Source organism: Cimex lectularius, unplaced genomic scaffold (genome assembly GCF_000648675.2).
Source record: "Cimex lectularius strain Harlan isolate CLEC.00 unplaced genomic scaffold, Clec_2.1 scaffold396, whole genome shotgun sequence".
Classification (NCBI taxonomy): domain Eukaryota; kingdom Metazoa; phylum Arthropoda; class Insecta; order Hemiptera; family Cimicidae; genus Cimex; species Cimex lectularius.
The window spans coordinates 3,612-22,324 of record NW_019394208.1 but is presented as its reverse complement, the minus strand read 5'-3'; the positions used below and the strand labels follow the sequence as shown (position 1 = coordinate 22,324).

General features: G+C 38.1%; 1 protein-coding gene across 6 annotated transcripts in view; it reads left to right on the top strand.

Annotated features, from left to right (window-relative positions):
- Window positions 1–12,219, top strand: part of LOC112128247 — a 97,948-nt gene extending 85,729 nt beyond the window's left edge. For 5 of the 6 annotated variants that reach the window (XR_002910915.1, XM_024230182.1, XM_024230185.1 and 2 more), the window contains one exon: window positions 6,922–7,120. Coding sequence is in view for 5 of the 6 variants with exons in the window: in XM_024230182.1 (XP_024085950.1) it covers window positions 6,922–7,022 (101 nt within the window). In the remaining variant the exon portion in view is untranslated. Of the gene's footprint in view, window positions 1–6,921; window positions 7,121–12,054 lie in introns of those variants that run through there. The other variant, XM_024230184.1, reaches the window with a different exon arrangement.
- The last annotated feature ends 6,494 nt before the right edge of the window (window positions 12,220–18,713 follow it).

The following is an 18,713-nucleotide window of genomic DNA, read 5'->3' as shown; positions in this document are numbered from 1 at the left end:
ATATTTGTTCAATATCCTTAATGTAAATGGAATAAAGAAGCGGAGATAGGATGCCCCCTTGAGGTAGACCCTTTTGTGTCAATCTAGGCCCTATTAATTTATCATTAACTTTAATTCGAATCGAACGATTTGTTATTAGTGAAATGATACAATTGATTACTGTGTAGGGTAAGTTCAGATTATTCAATTTGTTTTTTAAAATTTTAATGTTGACATTATCGAATGGTCCCGAGATATCCAGAAATAAGGCGAATGTCGATTTGCGGGAAGAAAATCCATCCTGTATAGCCGTTACCAAAGATGATATGTTTAAAAGCGTAGACTTTCCCTTTCTAAATCCATATTGGGAATCCGGGAGAATCCTGTTTTTTTCAAGCCACCATTCTGTACGAAATTTGATCATCCTCTCGAAAGTTTTCATAATACACGAGGTAAGGGTAATTGGACGATACGATGACTCAACATTTTGTGGTTTATTATGTTTTAAAATCGGTATTATAGTGCATTCTGTCCATTCAATCGGAATTTCGCCTTGTTCCCAAATTTTATTAAGGAGCTTAAATAATGCTGGATTGCCAGTGCCGAAAGGTTTTGGAGCATAGGGTAATCCAACTGGTCTGGGCCCGGTGCTGTATTTGTGGTTGATTTAATTCCCTAAAGCTTAAATAAATGCTGGATTGCCAGTGCCGAAAGGTTTTGGAGCATAGGGTAATCAAACTGGTCTGGACCCGGTGCTGTATTTGTGATTGATTTAATAGCTCGTTTTAACACCTCCGATGTAAATTCTTTTGCTGAGTCATAGTCATTCTTATTTAATACCACCAGTAGAAGACTAAAAGTCTCCCTTTTATTTGTCACATCATCGTGCGCGATTTTCTTGAAAAAGTTTTCCGTCCATTCTCCGATTTCTATAGGAGCTACGTTTTCAGTGGGTTTATTTTGGAGACATCTAATTTGCTCCCAAATATTTTTAATTGGCGTGTTTTTATTAATGTTATTACAAAAATCTTTCCATGACTCTCTCTTTGCTGTTTTTATGATTTTTTTCAGTTCAGCTGTTTACGTTGGTATTCCGTAAAAGTTTCCAATGATGGTGAATTTCCATAAAGTTCATACGCTTTTGTTCGATTTTCTTTAGCTTTTGTACAGTTAATCGACCACCATACTTTCTGTTTCTTTGATGATTTCATCGACATGTGTGGGATAGACGATTCACAGGCATGCTGTAAGCATGATACCCATTTGTGGTATGATGTGCTGTCATATTGGGCTAAGTCAGTGTCCAAAATATTTCTAAATTTGTTCCAATCAGCTTATTTTGTTTGCCATTTTCTGTTAGAATATAATTGTGTTGGACTTGTTGTATAAGTATTGGATGAAATTAATATCGGAAAGTGGTCAGATCCCGATGTTTCGGTGATTATTTCCCATCGAAAATTAGATGCAATGCTCTCCGAACACAATGAGATATACTGGTGAGTCATTCCGTTGCGTCCCTCTTTTTAACAGCGTAGGAGAGCCATCATTTAAAAATACTGTTTGAGTTTCATCTATAACTTCCAAAAGTGCAACTCCCTTCTGGTCTAAAATATCACCACCAATAGTAGGGTGATGGCAGTTGAAATCTCCAAATATTAAAAAGGGCGATGGCCAGCTCTTGAAAAAATAAACCCACTGTTGTTTTGTGAACTCGTTACTGCTGGAATTATATAACGACACTACAGTAAGTTTTTACCCGGTTGGATCTTTAATTCTCACACCAACACAGAAAAGACCTTCATAGTTAATCGATTTCGAGATTTCCTCATAAGTAATGAGTTATTTATTTAAGTTTTTTAAAAATATAATAGCCGTATCGGACTTGCCATCCCTTCGATCATGTCGAAATATGTTATAACCGTTAAAGTTGTACTGTCGATCTGGGTTAAACCAGGTCTCCGAAATTCCCGCAATATGAATGTTATTCACTGTTATGTAAGCCTTAAATTCATCTTTGTTGGAAACTAAGGACCGTGCGTTCCACTGGAATATATTTAAACCTCCCATTTTCTACCTATGAAAGATTATTAATCCGGTCGCTAATAATTTTTTTTAAATTACATCGTCAAAAATTTCAAATTTTTCCTTGTGTTTTACACTAATTTCCTCTTGAATCTTCTTAATAATAGTGAATGCCGTTTCATAACCCGCACCTTATTAATTATATCCTTTTCGTTGGTTTCGCTGCTCCTGTGCGGGTTAAACTTCATTAACCCACCAGGAACATTTTGTGGTATGTCCCTGTATTAGTCGGCCGTTGGATAATCAATTGCTAATTTTAAACTATGTTGAGGTGAGCGGCCCCAGAAGAAAAGTCCAAATGCTTCGTTCAAAACATTTATTGACAACATTTCGGACGTCTCACGTCCTTCATCAGGTATATAATCTACAATAACAGTGAATAAAATTTATTTTAAAAAATCTAAAAGCCTTAAAAATTGAAGTTAAAAAAATAAATAGCATAAAATCTCAAAAATAACATTGATTATTTAAAATTATTGTATGAAACTGCATTTGAACAAGAGTTGAATGTACCAGTAATTTACCATTGTTTTTTTTTTTGTCAGTAACACCCTTTCCGGCGTCCTAGACCAACAGCAATTTATTGTTTTTCGTTTTAGATATTTTAGGAAGTCAATGCTATGTTATCCATGCGGCAATAGACAAAGGTTGTCTGTCCCTAGGTATCGCTGGTGTATTGTGCGCTGGGTTTTGGTTTGGCCAACCTCCATTAAGATGTTCTGATAGCATCTACCGACCAGAAGTTTGTCGGTGTAGAAATTACAGGCCTTGGTGTTCATATTAATTTGTACAGACTCCATCAAATTCATTTTGGTGTGGCCTTTAAACATGGCAAACTATTTTTCCATAATCGAAATTGAATCGGTGATCATTGTCCACTGCAGGCCTACTAAGGGCTGCAGCTTCCCCATTTAGATTCCTCAAATCCCTTTTGTGTTGAGCCCATCGGTTTTTTAACTTTTGTTCAGTCTTACCCACGTACTCAACCCCACACTCACATGGGACGCTGTATATTATATTGGACTGTTCCAACATTGGGATTTTGTCGTTTGTTTTTGTGAAAAACAAGTCTCCCAAGTAGCGAGTTGGCTACAACCCTAATCTCCATTTGGGTGAGTTGTCCGGGCTGGTTTCTTTAAATGCTTTCTTTATTTTTTGGGTGAGACCAGGAGTGTATGGGAATGAGAATTTTTTTTTCCGGATCCAGTGGCTGCTGAGGCTGAGGCAACTGGTCGGCAGGGATGGCTAGTTCAAGTGTGGGGGTCATAGCATCATTACTTGCTCTTTTTATTAGGTGTTGCACAATGTTCCTGGGGTATTGTGCTAATAGGATGTTTCTGACTAGATTGATGTTTTTTTGGTGAAAATCTGGGCATGATAGCTTTAGGGCTCGCTGTATTAAATTGTTTTTTAGTGCATTTTTGAAGTTACGGGATAGGACGTAGGGTCTTTTATTATTGGACTTGCAGTGGTTGATGTGGTTTGCTATGATGTTGGTGATCTTACAGCATCCCATGTGAGTGTGGGGTTGAGTACATGGGTAAGACTAAACAAAAGTTAAAAAACCGATGGGCTCAACACAAAAGGGATTTTAGAAATCTAGATGGGGAACCTACAGCCCTTAGTAGGCCTGCAGTGGACAATGATCACCGATTCAATTTCGAAGATGGAAAAATAGTTTGCCATGTTAAAGGCCACACCAAACTGAATTTGATGGAGTCTGTACAAATTAATATGAACACCAAGGCCTGTAATTTCTACACCGACAAACTTCTGGTCGGTAGATGCTATCAGAACATCTTAATGGAGGTTGGCCAAACCAAAACCCAGCGCACAATACACCAGCGGTACCTAGGGACAGACAACCTTTGTCTATTGCCGCATGGATAACATAGCATTGACCTCCTAAAATATCTAAAACGAAAAACAATAAATTGCTGTTGGTCTAGGACGCCGGAAAGGGTGTTACTGGAAAAAAAAAAAAAAAAAAANTATTCTCATTTCTTTCTCGTATTGTGGACAATTCTTATAATCTGTTGATTTATGAGGCATTTGACAATGGTCACATTTTAAAATTGTATTGGTACACATGCTTGCATCATGCGATTCTCCACAATTTTCGCATCTTTTGCTGCCTTTGCATTGATCTGCAAAATGACCATATTTCATACAGTTTTTACATTGAATTGTTCTTTGTATGTAAGGATCTACATCGCATTGCACGTAATGTACTCGTACTGAGTTTGGAAGACATTGTCCTCGAACCGTGATTAAAACCGATTGTGTCTTTATAAGTTTTATTTCCCCAGAATCATCTCGTACTTTTCGATCAAGTCGTTTTACATCTAACAGATGAATTTGCTGCCTGTGACAGTCTTGAACAACCTCTCTAATTTCTTGCTCAGAAATATCCGTATGTACGCCTCTGATAATTCCTTTGCGAACTAAGAGGTGATTGGGAACATATGCTTCAAATTGTTTTTATTTTAACACTGAGAGTGCAAAAACATATTAGCCGATAGGGCATTATTAAACTCTACGCGTTAACATTATTAGTTACTTCTTTACACTCCAAGTGAATTATCCTCCCTATAGTCATGGGATGTAACCGAGAGATACCATTTTTATCGCAGTTCTTGCTCTCCAATATTATCTGAAACGGACCGGGATCTTGCACCCTAAATTCCATCTTTGTTTCGATTTTTGTCGGGTTGGTAATGTTCGCGCTAATCTCGCTGTCGTCCATAAATTTAGTCTTTTTATTATTTAATTTCTTATCCGGAGGCTTATTTTTTCCCCTACACTATCTTCTTCCATGATGATTAACCGCAAGTAAAAACTTTTCGGCAATCAAATAATTCTTTTAAAAGAATAAATGAGTAAAATTATAAAGTTGATACTAAATAGAGATTGTTCTGAACTTTGTACGGTTGTTTACGTTCAAGGCGGAGAGAGGTTTAAACACGTCTGCTCTGAACCGTGGTCCACAAACAACTGAACATTTAGTTACGAATTATAATTTTGAGGTAGTGGCCGAGCTATAAGTAGGTTAGCAATATTTTTGGTATCTAGAAGCAAAGTTGATCGTTTGTCTCACCCCGAAAAAACCCCTGAATATGAATTTTTAGAAAAATTAATAATATAAATTTTTGCTTAAATTTCTCTCCTTCCTAATGCATCAGATTTTTTGTTCTTCAAAGATGACAAAATTAGTGACAACTTTACAACTGCTCCACCGATCAACAGGAAACTTTACTGAAGTTTATGACCCTATAAACTACACGTAATGGCACAAACCGGACCCCCGTTAATAAATAAAAACCGGAGATATAAAATAAAACGTTTGAGATATTTGTGGATTTCGTTATTGTTTATCTCACTTACAATGACATAAAATATAAGCCTTGTTTACATCGGCTCGAACAAAATACATTCAGAATTTCAAGTGTTGAATTTAGATCAAATCCAGAGGAATTATGAAGTTTTAGGTGGAACACTGGACATCGGCGGAAAAAATCTTGCCTTCCCCGGCGGATCCAGTCCAAAAATGTCTATTTTCACTTTACGGTAGTCGTCGAGAATCAAGCACCTCCAGTACTGGCAGTCCGGGGTCAGACCTCGCTCTTATCCGTCCAGCCACCGAGGTTGGGCTGCGGGTGTTGTCAACAGCTAGTCAATTCACCATCAAACCTGTGCAGTTCCTAAATTCAAACCCTACACACTCACACTCAAATACATTATTTTTTAACACTAACTTTATAATTATTTTATCCACTTATGCTTAATTATATAAATACTCAATTAATTATTCACAATATTTTCGAAATGAAAAATTTATGTGACAGGCGGGATTCGAACCCACGACTTTCGGCTAAATTCGCCGCTGCTCTACCACTTTAACTACCGTGACTTCGATTCCCATTTCATACGTTCATTTCCCAATTCATTTCGAAAAAATTGTATATAATTAATTAAGTAGTTATATAATTAATCATAAGTGGATAAAATAATTAAAAAGTTAGTATTAATCTAGATTCACACCTATGAACCGTACACAGTCCCGCTAATGTAGTACAATCGTTAATAAAAAGTGTTTCTATATGAAGCCGCGATTCGCATACAATTGGAATAAAAACGGGGAGTCGAAATGAAAATTTTGTGGCATGGGCGATTGAAGTCACGGTAGCTCAAGTGGTCAAGCACAAAATCGTGGGTTCGAATTCCGCCTGTTACACAAATTTTTCATTTCGAAAAAATTGTGTATAATTAATCGAACATTCTTTTTTATTCACGTACCATTCACTCAATTAGGGTGGTGGAGTACTTGATATTCCTACATCACCTTTCATATATTATATAACAAATCTAATTGAGGTGGGGTACTCAATATTATATCCCCCTCTAACACTACACATTCACGCTAATAAATACACACGTTAGGTACACAAAACTATCAGTACTATATATAATAAAACAACCCTATTTCCTCCTTAAAGTAGAACCAGGGACCAAATATTTCCATGCTCGAGCAAAATTCTTATATTGGTCGTTATTCCTACTTGCTCTCTATATGGAGCCAAGGAATGGCACCCTTCAATGTGGGACACATCGAGGAACCGTTCTTTACATGCAGCATACATACGCGGTTTTGGACCAAAAGTAAGTGTCCGTGTTTCAGCCGCGCATGACCAATCTTAATTCGGGTTAGAATGATCTTTCTTTTGTGGTGTGAATTCTCCGGGATCACCTACCAATCGTGCTCTTGACGCGAAATAGCTTCTAGGACGACCCAATCCACTGACGCTGCCACCTTTTCTTTACTATATACTTGTATACCTTTACTATTTACTTTTGATATAGCATCAGCTTTCGCCGTCCGGACGTCAGTTTCGTTGCCTTCCAGCCCGACGTTCCTAAGTACCCAGACAAGCTCTACTGATTTTCCAAGGCGATCCAACTAAGTGTACCTTTCGAATAAAAGCACGACGAGAAGATCCACCGAGAATCTGCTTTAGAGCTCACAACGCACTTAGAGAATCAGTGGACACGAGGTAGGATAAAGTGCTTAAAAAGATTTTGAATTTTTTTTTCAAATGGTTTTATCTACTTTATTAATAGCCGTCTTTTGGTTTTCGTAACTTTTTATATATCCAATCTTTATTTAATACGATCCAGCTTATTAATTTCTTATTCCACGTAAAAACCCAGTCCTTGAGATGATCCTTGAAATACATGCATAACAAAGGCAGAAAACCATATTGAATTTTTTTTCTCTGCTCCTCGGTTTCATTGGCAAGAACGCCAATTTTACCAATTTTTCGACTTAGTATCAGACGACCTTTATAAGGTAAAATTTGCAAGAGTCAATAGTTAATAGACTTATGTTTACTTCACTTCAGGTCCGTAATAAATAAATACATCTTGAATTCCTAAAATATACGATTTGAATTACCGTTTTTCTTGAGGGGGATATGTTGGAGATCCCCTGCAGAAACCAGTTTCGAGTGGGGAGTACGACCGGACCTCATTATTTGGTTAAGGCCCAAGTGAGAGGTTTGGGCCATTTTCTGTAAGGCGCAAACTGCGGTCCATTAACCTTATTGTGGCTTCTCCTCGGGTAAAAGGTTGTGAACTCGGTTAACCCGAGGACCTTAGTTGCACAAATAACTAAGTATCGACAATTAGAAACGAACGGCCTTCAGCTTTTACCAGCAGAAAAAATGAGGTGAAATATTTAAAACAACTTGTACATAAATAATTACAGCGCATTTAAAACAGCGAATAAAATTTATCATTTTATCTGAAATGAACCTGGAAGTTGGAAATATGGTATATATAATTTTGTAATTATGTTAAACTAGCATTTAGGCGATTGTTTTAATGAGCAGTATTAGCCTTAGCTAGGTTTTTAATCCTGATCTTATGGCGATATATTCATAAAAGCAATATGAAGCATGGATTTATTCTGTGCTATAAATCATGCCTGTGTTTTACGTCTAAAAGAGTCTACACTCCACCTGAAAAGGCAGTAAATTATCTACCGGAATATTGAACCCCATTTATTATTTGACTCTTGCTAATCATGCTATTTCAAAGTTACTTAGGTCACTTGCCAATATCCACTATTGGATTATAGTATATGTATGTCACATATGTTTAAATACATCCCGTTACTGACTCCCTGATCTATTTTAAATTTTGTTCTCATTAGCATAATTCGGCTGTTTTCTAACATATTAACTTCAATTTTTCTATTAAATTTGTGTTGAAATTCTTCAAAAGGATAAGGTCATCATTATTGTCTGTTGTTGCTGCAATTCTTTTTCAAGGGTCTTCTTGGCACCCGCGGTCATCACCCAGGTCTCTATTGTTTGCTTACCTTGCATTCGAAGGTGATATGACTTCTGCCTCATTGCACAACCTACAAATGGGGTCACCAATGAATTTAGCCATGTTGTGTAGGTGTTTTTTCAGATGCGAATGACTAGAATCAATCACTCTCCAGAGTTTAGCCCTTTTTAACTGGAGCACCGTGTTGCACAATCGTTTAGTTGAGGGTTCTGCTATCATGGTTTTACTATCTCTGGCACTTCTGGAGTTATTGATCTTGTAATCCCAATAGGTTCTGGCCTTGGTCCTGCAGATCCTTTTCTGACCAGATTATCTACTTGATCATTACCCAAACTTCCTTTGTGCCCCGGCACCCAAGATGTCAAAATAATCTCTTCCAATTACTATTTTATACTCTTCTGAAGTTTCCTGCGTCAATGGGACTTGTGGCGTTGGCCGGCTGGGGGACGTACAAAGGCTCCCTGGACGAGTTTATCCCAAGATTCCTATAAAGTTCGGTCTTTTCCAGCTTCTAAATGGTTTTAATCTACACCCTCAAAAAATTATCTGTTTTCTCTCATAAATGACAATAACAAATTGCGAGTTATCGGCCTTTGCCACTTTTGGCCCTGGTAGAAGTCAGTGACACCAATGGCCTGACCCTGCCATGGGTACCTAGGCATATGATTTCTCTATGCCCCGAACCCTATGGCGGCCTTGCATCTTGTCACAAAAAAGGGCACATCCAAAAATGGATCCTTAATGAGTCTAAAACATGGTGGAACAATACCCCAGGCATGACGCGCGCGGAGAGATTCATAGAAGGCCACCAACAAGACTTACAAAGGAATTACTGAAGGGCAACTGCAACAGAACGAGGATTCTTGTTGTTCCTGACAGGGCGCTACCACATAAGAAGGCACATGTACCGGATAGGAATACAGACAGAAGGAACACTTCCAGGAAGAAAGAACACCGCAGAACCCGTTTTATGTTTTTGTGAGGATGTATGTAGCTGAACAGTGCGGAAAAGCCGCAAGCAATATTCTACACTAAGGAGCCGCTGGCAAGTCTATGGATGTTGTTGATTAACAACCCGAAGCTGGCCAGTTAGTTATGAAAATAAAGGACCACAATAGATCTACTAAGGTTGAGGTCCAGAAGGCCACCTCTTTTATCCCTAGGTAGAGCCTTTGGGTGCCTCCCGGTCGGAGGCGGTGGCGTCGGGGTTGCCGTCTGCCGGGGATTTTTTTCGAGTCTCTGACTTATCGGCATTGCATAGGTCGCAAAGCAAATCATCTATGTATAGTTGAACCACAAACTTAACCAATGAAACCGTGAGCTTCTGAAAAACTTTAAACGGGAATAGTGGGACCAGTATGAACAGGTCAGACAGACAGAATTTCTATGTGCCGTTAGGTGTACGAAAAATAGTTCAACTACTTCTTTTAATTTTGTTGGATAATGTTGACTTATATCGACGGTCGCCAAACATGATATTTATAGGTATTTCACCTCCTTCTTGTACCGGTTTTTGTAAATTGAATTTATCTTCAAAGTGGTTTGGACGTGGTGTTCATAAATAACGTATTAATCATCGTTGTAACGTATTGTAACGACTCGCTTGGATACAAACAGATTTACAATTTTTTGCGTCCCAGTCGATTCCAAGGTGAGCTGAGGGTGATGGCCCTTTTCCAGATCTAATTTGCAAGAAAGAACTTGTGAAGAGTTGAATTGTGCCGTCGGCGAAGACACAACACACGTAAAGTGACGATTCGCGGATCTCGAGGTCTACTTATTAAAGAACTTTTTGCGTCACGAAGAAATGATCGAGAGCTGTGACGCAGGCCATCTTGATCCTACATTAGTATCTATTTAAACTGGTTGACGAGTCTGGGGAAAAATGAGAATCCGCTTCAAGGCAAACAGTAAAGTAACGCTCTTCGAAACGGAAAAAGGTGAAAACATAAACCGTTTGTTGAAAAGACAATAAGGCGAACGAATAACTAAAGAGCCATGTGAAGAGGCTGTAAAATCTTTTCTTGCCTTACGAGCACCACTTAATAATGAATACTGGTGCTGAGGAAAGGGTAAGTGCAAAAAATGCAGTTTTTTCAGTTCTACGCATACATTGGTAGGTTGAAAGAAAAGAATTTTCTTGTTTCAATCGAAGAAAATATTCAAAATATCAACACAAATAATTTCTAAAGAGAAATTGGAGGTAAAATAGCACTATTTATGAAAGAAGTACTGGAGCATGATGATACGATGATTGAAATTAAATTGCTTTTTAATACTACTGCCAATGCGAAGGACATGCTGGGATAAGAGGTAGGGCTGTAGGACGCGTTTCGGCATTTCGACATGTCGGAATGTTGTGTTTTTGTGATTTTTATTAATTCAAGTTTCTAAAAGGTCGAGAGGGTGGGGTGTGTATCTTGGAGTTATTTTTGTTTAGATTATTGTTGTACATTATGAAAGTTTCTGTAAGGATTAAATAATTACGTAGTACAAACTAAAAATTAAATTACTAATTACTACTACTAAATAACTAAATTACTTAATTAATACTACTAAATTACTAATACTATATTACTAAATTACGCCGTCGATTTTTGGAAAATCATTGGTATATAGCAAGCAAAGTATAGGACCTAATATGCCCCTAGTACCCCCATTTTGTAATATCTACAACTTTTCATTTGTTAAGAAATTCCGCTTTTTGCACACTTTTGGGTGTGCGGGTTAACAGTTCTGGCCCAAAGGGGACCCAGATTTTTTTCTACTTTGCCAGCTTGTTCGTTGCCATCGTTGTAAACTAGTTGCGTTTTCCCAGAAATCTGAGATGTGCTAGACATTCCCAGCTTTGATTTGAATGTAAAGAGCCTAGCATCAGTGTTGATTGGTCTGAGAATGCACCTTCCAGTCTCTTTTTGAGTTCTCTTTGTGCCAAGAATTTCATGGATCACAGCTTTCTAAATTGATAGCACACCTAGAGGTTTTGCTAGGAGAATGAACTTAGCGAAATAGATTATTATTCAGAAATCGTGAGATACGATCTGGTGTGATGTAGGCTTCAGAAAAACATTTTCTTTATCGGGCCCACGTTTCGATCTTTATTGAGATCATCTTCAGGGCCTGGGATTTACAAACATTGTTTAAATTTAACAAATACATGTAGGATATGGAAAAATGTGAATTTATACAATGCAAAAAATATTTTTTTATATTCAATCAAAGTATTTCTACTCACTCAAAGTGTTTGTTTTCTGTGTAATTGTGCCATTCTTGCGTGTCGTGTTGAGAGTGCCAGTGAAATATTGCTGTTTTATGTTTATATATGTTGGATTTTGATGGGGTGGGGAAGGAAATCGGTATAGAAAGACATTTTTGTATAAGGAGTCGGCTTCTTTCAGGTAAAAATAACCGACGAAGGGAAAAAACGTTGGTAATGGTTCGGCCAGGTTATTTCAGGATTATATCGACGGGGATAAATAGGAAAAGGAAAGCTAAATTGTTGAAAAAAAGCGAAATAGTTTGTACTTCAGCCGTTTCGATCTTCTGCCTCTTGTTGTTTGTCCGTCGTCGGCACATACATTTCGCATTTTTGTGATTTGTTGTGTACTATTTTTCTTAATTGCGTTTCCTTTGTGTTGACAGAGAAAATATCAGACAAACATACCACCGAATATGGCTAGAAAAGATGACCTGACAGTACAGAGAAAGTGCACCACCCGTACCAAAATTATACAAATATATCTGGCCTCTCATTGATATACTGTTCCAAACCTTTTCGTTCTGTAAACGAATTTATTGTCTGTAAAGTAATAGAATTGACGCTAATTTGTTTACAAATCTTTTAATAAAAAACAGAAAAAATCTTAAATTTTTGACTAAAATTTTTTCTTGCACTTCCATGTTCTACCGGGATTGTATAACGCAAAACGTATGATTTGCATAATCATTTTTTTCTCGCATATTTTAGGGTATGCCGATCTGATCCAAAGAGTTTGGGAGCTGCTCCTGCTTTTGCCCTGCCTGTGCGTTGCCTTCAATGCACTCGTGTACCGGCACCCAGTCGATTGCGTTTTCCCGACGCATTCATCCGGAGTTGGACATCTGTTTACCCAGACCAGCTTTGAGTCGAAGAATAAAACAGAGTTGATTACATAAAATTTGGATTTAAACCTCAAAATAAAATAAATAGTTTACACCCCCCAATGAAAGATGCTAGAATGATAAATATAAATAATAGTGTAATTTATTCAACTAATTGAGATGAATGTGATAAAACATATTTCGGTCAACCAAAAAACATGCGTAACCTGTTAAAGAACCATTGCACTGATAAAAAACAAAAAATGTTACAGCTCTTCTTCAACGTATAAACTACTCAAAACACATCAAAATTTAAAAAACCACACATTTTGGATTTGGAACATAACCCTTTTAAAAGAAAAATCTTAATGCATATGCATTACAAAAAATAGTGAAAAACTTTAAATTAAAAAACTGATTATAGTGAAATGTCCTATTATATTCCGAACTAAAAAACATCGTAAAAATGGTTTCAAAATAAATCGTAAAAAAAAACTAATTAAAAAAATTCATAAATAAAAATAAACCAACACCAGAACATATCTCACGATTTCTGAATAATCATCGACTAACGGTCACTAATCACCACACAAATAAAAATAAAATTAAAAAATCCAAGTTTAAATTTTGACGCAAATTCTTACAATAATTCTCTAATTTCGTGGTCCGCTTGACCAATTAATATATTACAATTAATGAAGGTTTTTAGTTGAGATAAAAAAGGCAATGGCACGATCGGAATTCGAACCCACGATCTTGGGCTAGATACGCCGCTGCTCTACCACTTGAGCTATCGTGACCTCGATCCACTCGGACATCAACTTCCTATCTCAACCCCACCTTCTGAGTTTTCCCTCCTTTTTGCCATTTTTGGTCAAGCGGACCACGAAATTAGTGAATTTAATAAAACCTATAAGATTAAATTATGTTTATCTTAATTCGGCGTTTAAAGTTTATATAGTCTTAAAATCTGTATTGTCTATAATTGAATGAATAATGCTGAACTTTCACTTTCATGGACGTTTTCCTCTCTATATCTCCATTAATTTTATTGTATACAATGTTACAATAATTACTGTTATTACATGACTTATTATAAAGGGTCGTATTAAATGGAACAACAAGTCTTGTAGCCCCTTTCAAACATCTGATCGTAAAATTATATGTTGCCGTCGTTTTAAAATCAGTAGCCCGAGTCGAAAATGAAACATATTTTTTTCGCCTGTTTCGCAAACAGAGCCAACTATTTCCAAAGTGAACCGGGCCGGTACGACGGGGAAAGTTTTTGCTGCTAACGTCGAATACTATTATTCCTTCTGTTAGTAGCGAGGGGAAAGTGACAGATCTCCCGTTTGTCAAGGGCTGCTAGATCAGCATCGTTCTTTTAAAATACTCCACGGATTGGAAAGAGAGAGAATTAATATGTACCTGATTACAGGTCAGATTGAAACAGAAATAACCCGTCCCGGCTGGCCTGGGCTCTCTTACGCATAGATTTACCAATCCGGTTTCTTCACTCATGAAATCATCAAACTTTTACGAATGCAGTCCTCGGAAAATGCCGTCTCGGTTTGCGTTTCAACTCAGGTCTCACGAGAGGTTCGACTTCAAGGCTCAGCTCGGTGCACATTCATCGTGATACCTGAAAACCCGTTGTCGTTTAGCCGCTCAGATGTAAATTTCATAGACAGTTGAACCATTTCTCGCTATAGTGATTTTCAGATATCTTAACCCTCCATCTACTTAAGTAATATTCCCTTCCAATATTCCCAACTGTGGACAGGGCGCTGTACCTCAGACTGCACATCTACAAAGGCTTGAAGTGCAATCCTCACAAACAACTGAAACGTCAGTAGGTCATGACACGATACAGGGCTCTTGCACGACTTCTTGACAAACAATCTGATTTACCACTCAAGAATAAAAGGCTGCTTTACAACACCAGAGTCAAGCCGATATGGACTGGAAGTGTGGGGTTCAGCCAAACATTCCAACATCCGCCGCATTCACACTGCCCAATCCTTAATCTTACGAAAAATATATGGTATATAGGCATATCTTCCGTTTTACGTATCGAACCTAACACTAAAGACTTAAATATTCCTTTTGTTTAAAATGAAATCCGTTCCCGTTACCGTAAATTTCACTAAACCCTCCCAACCTCTGTAAATCAGCACGTCAGAAAACTCTCATCGAATTCTCTCGAACCCACCACGCTATCTGAAGAGACAATAGCCGCGAGATCTAGGAATTGATGGTGTTGATAGTAAAAGTGGTAATGATACAAGTATTAATTAAATAGCCAATAGTTTAATATCATTGTATCACTACCAGTGGGTTTTTCTCCACTCTTGTTTTTAATTCTGTTTATATTTTCTTTCCCACGGTTACATGTTACTTATTTGAAGGTAGTTCTAAAGTATTTCATTTTTTTTTTTTTTAAATTAGTGAGAGATAATAAAAGAAAAGAAGACAGATGGTAGCTGGGGGTACAAGTCCTCTGGGCAATCCTTGCATGGAAAAGAAAAATTTATTAAAAAATAAATAAAAAGTAAATGAAAGATAACTAAATTAAAAAACAGCGTGAAATCACGTTGTTATTAATAACACAGATGTTGTAAATTTTATGTTTTTTTGTAAATTTTTAATTTTAAATATTTTTATTGTGACTTTAATTAAAACAGTCAAAAATTATCTTACCCAAATAGGAAATCTTATTTGATTTTAATTCTTAGTCGTCAGGCACGAGACGTGTTAAATCCGTAAGAACAGAATCAAGCTTATCGGAGTTATAATACCTCTCGCCCGGCCGGCTTATCTCTCCATTATAGATTTATTTAAACAATACGATTTTTACCTTTTTTGTAATTCACATTTTTATTTATTAATCATTTTATGTAAGGTTTTGGTTGTAATGAAAAAGCTAGTGCCACGAGCGGGATTCGAACCCACGACCTTCGGCTAAATAAGCCGCTGCTCTACCACTTAAGCTAAGTGACTTCGATCCAATCGGACACCAACTCCCCATCTCAACCTACAACCATTCGAAAATTCCCTCTTTTAGTCATTTTTCCTTTTTGGTGTCCGAGTGGATCGAAGTTACGATAGCTCAAGTGGTAGAGCAGAGGCGTATTTAGCCGAAGGTCGTGGGGTCGTGGCACTAGCTTTTTCATTTCAACCAAATCCTTACATAAAAAGATTAATTAATTGAAAGAAGTAATTTGGTCAATAGACCACTAAACATAATGGATTTTTATTTATTTTATTTGTGTAAATTTGATTCCCCTTTAAACTATACAATCTGATATGGACCATACCAGTAAGAACCCCCAAGCTACGCACAAGGTGCAGACACCACCATAGTTAAGTGGGCGGTTTGTTTTGAAAATTGCACCGTACAAGATTCCTCGCACTGTTCTGCATGCCTGGGCGATTTTCATCTTGATTGTTCGGCCCTTAAAACGAAAGAGACATGGACGAAACATAGAACGACATAGACAACGACAACGACAAGAACGACGGGGAAATTGAAAACGCCATTCATGAAGAGACCCTTCCAAACATTTACAAACCCAAATACGTACGTTTCAATCGGTAACGACAGAACTAAAAAAATCAAACTCAATTCAACCAGTTAAATTTAGCTGGGAAATCTCACAGATGTAAAATGAACTTAGGCTGACCGAAGATTTAATAAAACTGAAGTCGACAGTCCAACGACTTAATCTGGCAACGACCCTCATCCTTTTGTAATGGTTCATGAACGCGATTACTAGCAAAGGGTTAACAATCTCGCGGAGTCTTAGTAAATCAATGTATTACTCAAAGACAAAAAACCGGACACTCGTATCTTGTAGTTTATTTTAAACTGTATGTAATTTTATCGTTATAGTAACTACAACATACCTACTATTTTCATGTAAACCAAATTAAAGAGATTAGAAATTCAGGAGTTTTAATGAAAATCAATTAATTATGATGATATGAAAGGAAATTCACCAAAAAATGGAAAATCATTTAGTGATAGATTAAAATTTAACTAACAATTTATTACCTAGTTTTGCTCTTAATAACGCGTATTACCTCGCCTTTAGTCTCCTAAGCATCGAGTAAATAAGCGATCGGATTTTGTCTTGTGAAACAGAGCCCTATACTTCAACAGAGCTGTTTGGAGCTAGCTGTTCACAGCTTGTTAGAGGAGGCGAAAGATGTCTAAAGTTGGGCACACACTAGGTCGGTAGGACGGCGCGGTGCGGCGCGGAATTGTGAAGGTCCGCACACTATGTAGAACCGCTCTCAACCGCGTTGGTCGAATTTTCCCCCTCCATCTGACTAGCGCTGCTGTTTAGTGTTGATTTTGTATTTCCAGGAGTCCCCACGTCACAATCGTTGGCTTCGTCTTTACAAACATGGCGTCCGAGGGCAGCCGAATATACCCGAACTCAACGATATCCGACCTCCCCGGCGCACACTAGGCCGGTAGCGCGGTGCGGAGCCGGGCTTCAGAAGACTGCCAACTTCCTCCGGCTCCGCGCCGCGCCACCGACCTAGTGTGCGCCCAGCTTAACCTGTCTTTTTATCATGTCCCATAAGTGTCGTCATCTGTAGGATTGATGTCACGAGAACATTCTGGCCAATTCATTGTGGTAATCCCTACATCCTCCAAGTAATGGGGGACAACTCTTACACGCGGTCGAGCATTATCATGCATTAAAACATACTTGTCCCCAATAAATGGAACCGATAGGATCACTGAGTCCAGAAGAACATCCGCAAACTTGGTGAAATCAAAGATCCATTCCGTATGATAATCAGTTCGGTACGGGCATGATCGTTTATTCCATTCCATTTTTTTTCGAATTAACTCATTTTTTCAATAATTTTTTTCCGGGAATAGCTCGGTGCCCTAAATCCAAGATGGTTTAGGTCTCCCCGCCATAGTTCCGTTTCCTGGCCGATGGCCTTATGATCCAATTCTAGACCATTCCTTGGGTGGATGTTGCGGATAGGTTAAGGAACTCCATGGGTAGCTGTTGTATCCCTCAATGATACAACGTCTTGACGGTACGCTCACGCATACACCCCCTTACCCCACGACGTCAGCTTCCACCATTAACTAGGGCTTCTTGTATGCCGTCATGAGGGTCCCTTCAATACACTTCCAAGAATACTTCGTCACTTTCCCGGCCACCACTTAGCTTAGGGCGACTTACAAGCCACAGCAACACCCGACCAGAGCCTGATTTCGTCAGGTAGTTTATGGGGTTTGGCCTGGACCTGATACCCTGAAACGCTGACTTTGAGGCTTTCATCATGCGTCCTTATGATTTTATTGTGATTCTCCGGACAAATCGAAAGTATATGAGAGAGCGATTTCGTTCCTTCACTCCGCTGGCAGCCTATCGTCCGCCCTACTTTTTGTCTCCCTATTACCCAGAGAGGTGGCTTTCGTTAACTGACTGTCTTTAAAAAGCTTTATTCGTGCATTGGACATGAAACAAGGCGTTCTCCACAGTCCCGATCATTTGATTGCCAGAAACTAAACCGGCACTCATCGGTGAAGAGAACCCCCCCCCCATTATTCAATTGTCCAAGTAAGATGCCATTTGCGAATAATCGCCTTTCTACTCGATGCCTCTTCAGTAGTAGTGAACCTGATGCGGGACGTCTAGAAACTGTTCTATATTCACGAAGCTGTCTGATGACTGTTTTACAATTTACCCTTCCATTACAGACCGTTAGGAGTTGGCCACCTATCAAGGAAGCCGTTAAATGGCGGTGCCGTTGTGGAGAAATAAAAAAATAAAATAAAACTGGAGGTCGCTAGGCCATATAAGGGTGTCCCGAGAACAGCAGTCGATACGTCTGGCAGGTTACATGTCAAAGTGGACTAAAATTTGTTTAACTTTTTAATTAGTTATTATTAGTGTTATTATTTTTTAATTTATTTTTATTATTTATTTATTTAGTTATTAACTTTTATTATTAGTTAGTTATTTTTAGTTAGTTTAGTTATTAACACTTTACAATTAATTAAGGTTTTTAGTTGAGATGAAAAAAAGTTAATGGCACGAGAGGGATTCGAACCCACGACCTTCGTCTAGATACGCCGCTGCTCTACCGCCTGAGCTATCGTGACCTCGATCCACTCGGACATCAACTCCCCATCTCAACCCCACCATATGAGTTTTCCCTCCTTGAGATGGGGAGTTGATGTCCGA